At 37.4% G+C, this 10,967-nt stretch overlaps 1 protein-coding gene across 1 annotated transcript; it reads left to right on the top strand.

The window, feature by feature from the left end:
* The first annotated feature begins 6,218 nt into the window (after positions 1-6,218).
* LOC149550409 (uncharacterized) lies at positions 6,219-10,457 on the top strand. The gene is made up of 2 exons (XM_089794469.1): positions 6,219-7,840; positions 8,810-10,457. Exons 1-2 carry the CDS (start codon positions 6,219-6,221, stop codon positions 10,455-10,457), a joined length of 3,270 nt encoding a protein of 1,089 aa, XP_089650595.1.
* The last annotated feature ends 510 nt before the right edge of the window (positions 10,458-10,967 follow it).

Below are 10,967 nucleotides of genomic sequence, written 5' to 3'. Positions count from 1 at the left end.
GTAGTGAAGCCCAAAGAAGAGGACAAACCAAAGAAAACATTTCCTATAGAGATAAAGGAATTGTTAGACTGGTTTAGTGATATCATTAGTGATGGAGCACCTACTATGTAACCTCCTTAAAGGGATATTAGCCATCAAATATATTTCATATCAAGGGCATCTTTGCCTAATAAATTTGCATACAAGATGACACTAGACAAAACAAGGAAATAACAAGACAAGTTCAAAAGTTTCTTTGCCAAGGACTAATTGGGAAGAGTATAAGCCCACGTGATGTTCTAGTTGTCTTGGCACCAAATAAGGGAGGTAAGTGGATATTTTGTATTGATTCTAGGGAAAATAATAGAAAAAAATATAAGGTATAGATTTCCTATTCCTATTATATAAGACTTGATGGATTGTATAGGAGGGGATAAGTACTTTACTAAGATTGACCTTAAGAGTGGATACCATCAAATTAGGATGAAAGTGGGGGATTAATGGAAGAGAAATTTTAAGACTAAAAAAGGTCTTTATGAGTGGTTGGTTATGCCATTCGGTCTCACAAATGCACCTAGCACGTTTATGAGGTTAATGAATGAAGTGTTGAAAGATTATATAGGAAGATTTGTAGTAGTGTATCTTGATGACATTTGTATCTTTATAATGTCAAATGAAGAATGCATGAAGCACATAGAGATTGTGTTAAGGAGGTTACATATTGAAGAGAATCTAGCCATTAACCTAGACAAAAGAGAATTCTTGAAGCAAGAGCTTGTGTATTTAGGTTTTGCAATATCTCAAGGTGATTTGAAAATGGACCCAAGCAAGGTAGAATCCATCCTTAGTTGGCCCACTCCAAAAATAGGAACTAATGTAAGGAGTTTCAACAGATTGGCTCAATTCTATAGAAACTTTATTAGAGGGTTCAATGAGATATGTGCACCTATTTTAGACACTATAAAAGGTGGAATCAAGACCAAGTTTAAGTGGACAAAGGATGCTAATGAAGGATTTGAGGAGTTGAAAAAAAAAGTGGCTACACAACCTATCTCGATGTTACCTATCTTTGATAAGTTATTCATTGTAGAATGTGATGCAAGAAATGTATTCAAGGGAGCAATCCTAAGTCAAGAAGGAAGGCATGCAACATTTTTTAGTGCGAATTTGAATGAGGATAAGTCAAGGTACTCATGTTATGACCTATAAATTTATGCATTGGTTCAAGATCTTAGGAGGTGGAGACACTACCTTTTTCCCAAGTAATGTGTAGCCTACACTGATAATCAAACTCTAAGCTTCATAAATACACAAGAGAAGTTGAGTCATAGACATATCAAGTGTATGGAGTTTCTTCAAGCATATGCCTTTACCATAAAACATAAGAAGGGTAAAAATAACAAGGTGGAAGATCCCTTGTTGTCCAAGAAATTAGCTACAAAGCATTAGCATTGAAGGTTTCAAAGATGTATATGAGGGTGATGAAGAATCATCTAAAGCCTACAAGGTATGTGTTGATTTCAATAATCATTTTCATAGCTAGTTTGTTGAATACACTTTGCAAAGTAGGGTGTTGTTTAAAGGAAACTAGTTATGTTTACCTAAGGGGTCTATGAGGGAGAACCTCATCCAAGAGAGGCACAATAAGAGTCTCAGTGGCCATTTTGTCTTGAACAAGATACTAGACCTAGTCCAAAGACTTTACTACTGGTCAAAGTGATAGAAACAATAGTCCACCAAGATAACTAAGAGGGAGGGGGGATGAATCAATTATCCAATAATTAAAAAACTTATCTTCATTAAACAAACTTAACCATTCAGAAAAAGTACACATCAACCATAATAAAGTGCACACAGACAATTACACTAGATATGTTGAATAGGGAAACCCTTGATCAAAGGGAAAACCCTAGTGGGAATGATGCCCACAAGATGATGTACTAATATAAATATTCCTTGTTATAGGATGGACCCTTTTAGGTGTCTATTATAACATTTATTAAAATGAGTCCCTATTTGGAGACTTTGAATCCCTGTTAGGAGATTCCAACCCTATTAGGAGTTGTGACAACCTTGTTAGGAGTTGTAGTATAATGTATGCAAGATGAGCTCACTTCCCAAACATGAAATTTCAACTACAAGAAGAGTTCACTGCTGAAACAAGTAATTTACTATTATCTTCTTCTTTCCTTTGTTCTTTCCTCTATCCTATCAATGAGACCAATCACTATCAGAACTTGTATACCAGGTCATGAACCTTAGATCACTCAGTAAAACCTTGACAATGAAGTTTCCTTCACTTTCACATTGCTTAACTCAACTTCACATTTTGCACTCTCTGTTGCTTTCTAAACATTCAAAATTTACATTCATCCATGTCATGATAAAGAAAAATATCCTCCCTTTATATTGAGTCCATAAAACAATTCCCTGAGTTGGCTTTTAGTCCTTCTCAATTAATTATTATAGGACCACATTAAGAACATGTTACACTTAGTGATAACCTTAATCTTCTACCTTGCAACTTGAATAACTTTTTGTACATGAAAAATTATGATAAGTGAGCTTAGCCATGTCATCATCAACATGTCTTCTCCATGTCCTTAACCTCTATCCTCAAGATATCAACTCTGCTAGGAGATATAACAAGTTTACCAGAACATGCCTCTGTAAACTCTATCTCAGAACAGACATCACCAAAAGTTACATTACTTCTTCTAGGCTTGTCCTTTCTACTTCTGATATTAACTACATATACTAGATACCTATAAGTATCTCCCATAACCTTAGGTGGTTATCATGCTCAACTAGCCATTTGTACAAACTTTATATTTCCATTGTTCTTCTATTAGATACCATAGAAAATTTCTATGTAAACATCAAACATGCTATGTTGACATCAATGAAAAACTCAATCATGAATGTAATATATCATCAGCATTCATGCTTCCAACCAATCTTCCAACAATCTCCCCAATCTTCTGACATGAAGATGTAGAGAGATGTAAGAAGATAGTTGAGCAATGCATAGTTTCCTAAAAAGAAAAAGGGACATCTTCCAATGTAGGACTATACCAGCCTTTACCTACTCTTTATAGACCATGGGAGTGTCTTATCATGGATTTTATAGCATGCTTTCCAAGGAAAAATACTATTTTTGACAGTGTCTTTGTAGTAGTTGATAGATTTAGTAAAATGAGTATTTTTAAATACCTTGTAAAATAACTCATGATTTTAACTATATTGCTTGTCTCATCTCTTCTTGAAATAGATAGTGAAAATTCATAGCTTACCAAAAAGCATAGTCTCTGATAGAGATGTCAAATTCATGGGACATTTCTAGAAAACTTTTTGGAAAAGACTAGGCACCAATTTAACATTTGGTTTAGCATACCATCCACAAAAAGATGGACACAAAGAGGTGATAAATAGAGTTCTTGGAAACCTTCTTAGATTTTTGACAAAGGATTATGGTCAAATGTGGGATCAAGTGCCACCTCAAGTGATTTTTCCTACAATGATAGTGTAAATAGATCTACTAGTAAAGCCCATTTGAAGTTGTGTATGGTATTCATCCAAGGGGATTATGTTAACTTTGAGATCTAAGGAGTCATGATGAAAGAAGTGGACATGTTGAGGACTTCTCTTAGTCTATCGAAGAGGTCCATGATTAGGTGAGAAAGAATTTGATTAAAGAAAATTAAAAACTTAAGTCCAAGGTGGAAGAAAGAAGAAAAGGTCTACAATTTAAAGTAGGAGATTGGGTAATGGTACACCTTAAAAAGGAAAGACTTCAAAAAGGCATCTCAAGAAAATTACAAATGAGGAGAGTATGATCATGTAAAGTCCTAGCCAAGAATGGGAAAATTCTTATAAGATAGATCTACATAAGGAACTAGATATTTCACCTATAGTACATGTGCAAGATCTAATAAAATATAGAGGTTTTGATATAGAAGAGGAAGAGAAAAGAAAAAAGATTAAAAAGAATGTAATGGAGATCAAAGTACCTTTTTAGGTGAAGCCATAAGTTGAAAGGATATTAGATTCAAGGTTGGTGCAGAGCACAACCTTGAAGTTCTCCATCTTGTCTTGATTCCTCACATTCTTCACAGATGGCAAGTATCTGGAAGTGATCACACTGGTTTCATTTGGCTTTGTTCCAAATTATATAACTTGATCTCATTTGGTCTTATTCCTTATTGTTCACTTTGGCATGGAATGTTGGTCACATTGGTTATGTAAGAGAGATGGACTCTTCAGGGAGAATTTGATGTGTTTTGATGATTAGGTGTGTTTAGAGTAGGAATTGAATAAGTATTTGCCCATTTGTAAAGGCATATTACCCCATTTGGTGTCCTATAAACCAGGGGTATATGTGACCTATAGGGCTTGTAGAGTTAGGTTAGGTGGTTGTAGCCTCAAAAGGCTCAATGCATAATCAAAATAGGTTTAGGAGATGTTTTGGAGTGGTTTTAAAACCAAATTTCCTTCCCGGCAAGAAAGCAACAAAAGTTGCTCAACAACTTTTAAAAGTTGCTTGACAACTTTTTGTCAAAATTGACAACTTTTTGAAAAGTTGTTATTTCGGTTCATAACCGGTCTCCATGGTGGTTGATCAGTCCAGAGGGCATATTTAAGCTTATATCACCTTCCCCAAAGAACGTGTGATGTCAGATTGTATGGATTTTGCATTGAATCAATAAAAACTCCCAGTTTTCGTGCCATTTCACTGTTGTTTGAATTCTCACGTGCAGTACGGAGGGTTGATTGATCATCCAATGCTTGGATTGGATTCTTGGTTGTTTTAACATCAGTTTGCAATTGGTTTGATAGAATTTGGTGCAGGCAATCAAAAGTTATTTACATTTGAAGTCAAACAGCACCAAAACCCTCCCTAAACAAGGGTTTTGTGCAAATGGGTCAATAATGTGCACCTATTCGACCACCCTGGCACAAAACCCAATGAAATTGCAAGTAGACATGTTGTTCTTCCTTTCTTCACAATTTAGGCAAATTTCCATGGTGAGAACATATTTTCTTTGCAGGCCCTAGTTCAAGTCATGTTGGGGGTTTGAACTAGGAAAGTTGAACTGTTTGAAGATTTGCAAGAAATTGGTTGTAGGGATTGCAACCAAAGCATGGAATAGTGTTTTTTGGACAACCCTAACATCTTCCAAGCCTTGTTTCCATTTCATGACCCCATATCCGTACAAATCCTATTCAAACCAAGCCTAATTAGGCCTATTAGGTCTGTGTGTTTAGGATAAGTTAAGGCATGCTGGAGTGGAGTGGGAAAGTGAAACTTGGAGGATTGCAAGAAGGGGATAAAGGGTACTCAAAACCCTAGTTTGTTTTGCAGGTTATTTGGAATAATTTGTTGTTATTGCAGGATAACCAGTTGGAGAGACCTACAAGGATCTACTAGGTCTTTATTGTAAATAAGTGTTGCAGAGGTGTTGAGGCCCAAATTTTGGGTTATTTGAAGTGCATTGAGGTTTTTGAAGGTGATCCAATCAGTGGATTATGCTTGTGAGAGCCAAAGGTTGCTGATGTGCAATTTGGCCTAGTATAGGGAAAGTGTCCCTAAACCAATTTTTGAGACAAACTTTGAATTGCTCTCCCTTGTATTGGAGGATTGTTTTAATCTTGCAAAGGGGTTATTAGGAGTGTGTTAAGGAGTCTTTGAAGGTTCCTAGAGTCTGAAGAAATGTTTTGCTGATTTGGAAGTCCTAGAGACAATCTAGGCAAAGTGGTGGTTTCCGGTGTGCAACTCTGCATCAAGGTGGTATCAGAGCACAGAAAGACCTTGGAGTTGATCAAATTCATCCAATATGTTTGAGGGTGAAGAAGGAGATAGGTAACTTCCCTTGAGAATGACAAATGCTGAATTGGCCAAATTGGTTAAGGAGCAGATGGCCGAAAGTAGAGCATTTAGGGAAGAGAATAGAGATATGAAGAGAGAGCTTGAAAAGCTCAAAAGCAAACTGAAAAAGGGTGAAGATTATTAGTCTAAAGGAGAAGAGGTGGAAGGAGACACCTTTGCAAATGAGATACCATTGGAGCAAAGACCTCTTCTACAAGCATTAGAAAGAGTTGGTGCAAAAGGGGGTGATATCCCCATGTTCTATGGCAAACTAAACCCTAATGAGTGCTTGGATTGGATTGAAGCACTTGAAAATCACTTTGAGTGTGATTGTATTCCCCCTAGTCAAAGGGTGAAGATAGCAAAGGCCAAGATGAAGGGGCCAGCCCTCACTTGGTGGAATTTTCTGCAAAATGAAAGGGTTGATGATGGGAAGGAGCCTATTACCACATGGAAAAGAATGAAGACCGAGGTGAAGAAGCAGTTTGTTCCCGAGGATTATGAGGTTCTTATCAATCAAAGGCTACAAAATTTGAAACAAAGGGATATGGATGTCAGCAATTATACCCAAGAGTTTCATAATCTAACCTTAAGAGCAAGGGTGAATGAGACTAGCAAACAAAAACTTGCAAGGTATGTAAATGGTCTCAAATTTAGTATTCAAGATGAGTTAACATTGGTAAACTTGGAATTAGTGCATCAGTGTTTTAATCTTGCTTTGAAAATTGAAGATAAATTGAAAAGAAGAAGTGACAATAACAATAGGGGAAGAGGCAATAATTCCTTTAGAGGAAGAGGAGGCAGGTTTCAAGGTAGGAACTATGCAAACAGGGATGAAACTAGGACTGTTGAACCTGATTTCAATCCAAGAGGATCATTTAGGGGTAGGAGACCTAATGCCAACCGTGGAGGAGCCAATGGAAGGGGTAGAGGCAATCAGACCTTCACAGGGAAGTGTTTTAATTGCAATCAGCCTGGTCATCAATCATACAAGTGTCCACAAAAGATTGGAGAATCTAGCAGACCTGCAGATAGGAGGGTAAATCTGATCCATGAAGAAGAAGATGGAAAAAGTTGTTCATCCTATCATACCACAACCTCCAGACCTGCTAATGCAGAGCAGGGTGAACATCTCATGATGCAAAGAACTCTTTTGAAGGTACCACAGCCTGCAGATCCACCACAGAGAAGGTCATTATTCAGGACAAATTGCAAAGTGAAAGGAAAGGTATGTAAGTTAATTGTAGATTCTGGTTCAATAGACAATATAGCCTCTAGAGAAATGGTTAACAAGTTAAAGTTGCAAACAATTCCTCACCCTTATCCATATAGGGCTTCATGGTTAACAAAGGACAAGCATACCTTAGTCAATGAGCAGGTTTGGATTGAATTCACATTGGGTGAATATGCTGATAAGATTTTGTGTGATGTGACTGATATGGATGCATGCCACCTCTTGCTTGGGAGGCCATGGCAATATGATGTGAATGCCAAGCATGATGGCCATACTAATGTTTATTCTATTGTGAAGGATGGAGTAAAGTTCACAATGAATCCCCTACCGGATGATGATAAGATAGACCATATGGTGAGTAATATAACTTTAGTTGGTGAAAAAGATTTTTTGAAATCATTGAAAGTAAAGGATGTGCCTTGTTTTGCTATTGTTACCAAGCCAAAGAATGATGTGATAGTTGGTAATGATTTGAATAATGTTGAACCAAAGGAAGTTAAAGACTTGTTGGAAAAATATCATGGCATAGTTGCAGGCAGTTTGCCATCTTCCTTGCCTCCAAAAAGAGAAATCAGTCACTCCATTGACCTTATCCTAGGGGCTACATTGCCTAACAAAGCTGCCTACAAGTTGACACCTCAACAAAATGAGGAAATAGCCAAGCAAATAGAAGAACTGATGTCCAAAGGCCTCATTAGAAAAAGCATAAGTCCTTGTGCAGTACCTACTGTACTTGCACCCAAAAAGGAAGGCACATGGAGGTTATGTGTGGATTCAAGAGCAATAAACAAAATCACAATCAGATATAGGTTTCCAATGCCAAGGATGGAAGACCTATTGGATTGCCTAGGTGGGGCAAACTTCTACTCCAAAATTGACTTGAAAAGTGGGTATCACCAAATCAGGGTTAGAGAAGGAGATGAGTGGAAGACAGCATTCAAAACCAATGAGGGGTTATATGAATGGCTTGTTATGCCATTTGGCTTGTCCAATGCACCAAGTACCTTCATGAGGTTGATGAATGAGGTACTGAAACCATTCCTTAACAAGTTTGTTGTTGTATATTTAGATGACATACTGATTTTTAGCAAGGATAAAGTAGAGCATCTAAAGCATATTGATTTGGTTTTGCAAAGATTGCATGAAGAAGAGTTAAGGATTAATCTTGAGAAGTGTGTGTTTGTCAAACAAGAACTAATCTTCCTTGGTTTTGTCATCTCAAGAAATAGTTTGAAAATGGATCCAACCAAAATAGAGGCAATAATGAATTGGCCTACTCCTACCTGTGCTAGTGAGGTAAAAAGTTTTCATGGATTGTGTAACTTTTATAGAAAATTTATCAGAAATTTCAGTGGTATATCTGGTCCAATGATTGAAACCATCAAAGGAGGTAAGAAATGTCATTTTACATGGACTCAAGAGGCACAAGAGTCATTTGAACTTTTAAAATAGAAGATTGCTAATGGACCTGTTTTATCTTTTCCTAATTTTAATAAGGTGTTTGTGGTTGAGTGTGATGCAAGTACCAAGGCAATTGGTGGGGTACTTAGCCAAGATGGAAGGCCTATTGCTTTCTTTAGTGAAAAATTGAATGAGGCTAAGCAAAAATACTCAGTCTATGACTTGGAACTTTATGCCATGGTTCAGTCCTTAAAGAGATGGAGACACTATTTGCTCCCTAAAGAATTCATTGTTTATACTGATAATCAAGCATTAAGCTTTCTTAATAGGCAGGAGAAACTCAATCAGAGGCATATGAAGTGGATGGAATTCATCCAAGCCTATACATTTTCAATCAAGCATAAGAAGGGAGTCACAAATAAAGTTACTGATGCCCTAAGCAGAAGAAACCTTCTGGTTCAATCAATTGAACTTGAGAGTGTTGGCATAGATGCAATGAAGGACCTATACATCCATGATGAAGACTTCAAAGAAATCTATAAGGTTTGTCAAAGCATGGAGGACAGGTATAACTCTGAATTTTCTGATTTTCTGATTCAAGATGGATTGTTATTTAAGGGGGGTCAATTGTGTGTCCCTCGAGGATCTTATAGGGAAAACATAATTAAGGAAAAGCATAGTGGATGCATGTCTGGTCACTTTGGATTGGACAAAACATTAGAGCAAGTTAAGAGGTTTTATTACTGGCCTAGAATGCAAACAGACATAAGGAGATTTGTGGAGAGTTGTATTGTTTGCCAAAAAGCCAAAGGACACTCATCTAATGCTGGGTTGTACACTCCTCTACCTATTCCTGAGAAACCTTGGGATTCAATCAGCATGGACTTTGTTTTGGGACTGCCAAAGACAAGAGCAGGGAATGACAGTGTTTTTGTGGTTGTAGACAGATTTTCAAAGATGTCTCATTTTATTCCTTGTAAAAGTACACATGATGCTTCTAACATTGCAGGGTTATTCTTCAAGGAGGTTGTAAGACTCCATGGATTGCCTAGATCCATAATTTCAGACAGAGACTCCAAGTTTTTGGGGCATTTTTGGAGGACTCTTTGGAAGAGACTTGGCACAAACCTTAATTTTTCATCTGCTTATCACCCACAGTCTGATGGACAGACAGAGGTGACTAATAGGTCATTGGGTAACCTACTTAGATGTCTTTCACAGCAATATGGTGGTTCTTGGGATTTAATACTTCCACAAACAGAATATGCTTACAATGACTCAGTGAATAGGAGCACTGGTCTCACTCCTTTTCAAATAGTGTATGGTGAACATCCCAGGGGTGTGTTGGAACTAAGAGATATTAGTCAAATAGAAAGGAAGAGTGCACAAGCCCAGGACTTTGCACAAGTGATGAAGGAAGTCCAAGAACAGGTCAAGGACAGGTTGAATAAGTCTGCAGACAGGTACAAGGAATTTGCCAATAAAAAGAGAAGAGATTTGCAATTCAAGGTAGGAGACCTTGTCATGGTTCACTTGAAAAAGGAAAGGTTGCCTAAGGGGCAACATACGAAACTCATGATGAAGAAAATAGGACCATTCAAGATCCTACAAAAGTGTGGAAACAATGCCTATAGAGTGGAGCTTCCACCGGATGTTGGATTGTCTCCAATATTCAATGTATCTGATCTATATGCTTTTAAAGAGCCTACTGATGATTGTCTTGCAGGTACAGGTCAAGGAGATAAAGTTGATGATGTTCCATTACCTAAGGCACACAAGCCTCAAATAGAATGCATCTTGGATAGAAAAGTCTCCAAAAAAACAAGGAGGGCCACATATTACACCTACCTGGTCAAATGGGCCAGGTTACCTGAAGAGGATGCTTCATGGATGACTAAATCTGAGATTGAGAAGGCAGGATACATATTTGATAATATTCCCAACTCAAGGGACTTGAGTTCTTTTGGAGAGGGGTAGTATGGTGCAGAGCACAACCTTGAAGTTCTCCATCTTGTCTTGATTCCTCACATTCTTCACAGATGGCAAGTATCTGGAAGTGATCACACTGGTTTCATTTGGCTTTGTTCCAAATTATATAACTTGATCTCATTTGGTCTTATTCCTTATTGTTCACTTTGGCATGGAATGTTGGTCACATTGGTTATGTAAGAGAGATGGACTCTTCAGGGAGAATTTGATGTGTTTTGATGATTAGGTGTGTTTAGAGTAGGAATTGAATAAGTATTTGCCCATTTGTAAAGGCATATTACCCCATTTGGTGTCCTATAAACCAGGGGTATATGTGACCTATAGGGCTTGTAGAGTTAGGTTAGGTGGTTGTAGCCTCAAAAGGCTCAATGCATAATCAAAATAGGTTTAGGAGATGTTTTGGAGTGGTTTTAAAACAAAATTGCCTTCCCGGCAAGAAAGCAACAAAAGTTGCTCAGCAACTTTTAAAAGTTGCTTGACAACTTTTTGTCAAAATTG

Source organism: Cupressus sempervirens, chromosome 7, assembly GCF_028749045.1.
Source record: "Cupressus sempervirens isolate cs-2001-9-10 chromosome 7, ASM2874904v1, whole genome shotgun sequence".
Classification (NCBI taxonomy): Eukaryota; Viridiplantae; Streptophyta; class Pinopsida; order Cupressales; family Cupressaceae; genus Cupressus; species Cupressus sempervirens.
The sequence above is the reverse complement of the archived record's forward strand: the minus strand, read 5'-3'. Positions and strand labels throughout refer to the sequence as shown.

Bases quoted from the DNA above. Each gene is read 5' to 3' on its own strand.
- LOC149550409 (XM_089794469.1), top strand. From the start codon at position 6,219: ATGAAGGGGCCAGCCCTCACTTGGTGGAATTTTCTGCAAAATGAAAGG. The intron at 7,841-8,809 runs GTTATGTGTGGA...CTTTCTTAATAG, and splicing joins AAAAAGGAAGGCACATGGAG to GCAGGAGAAACTCAATCAGA.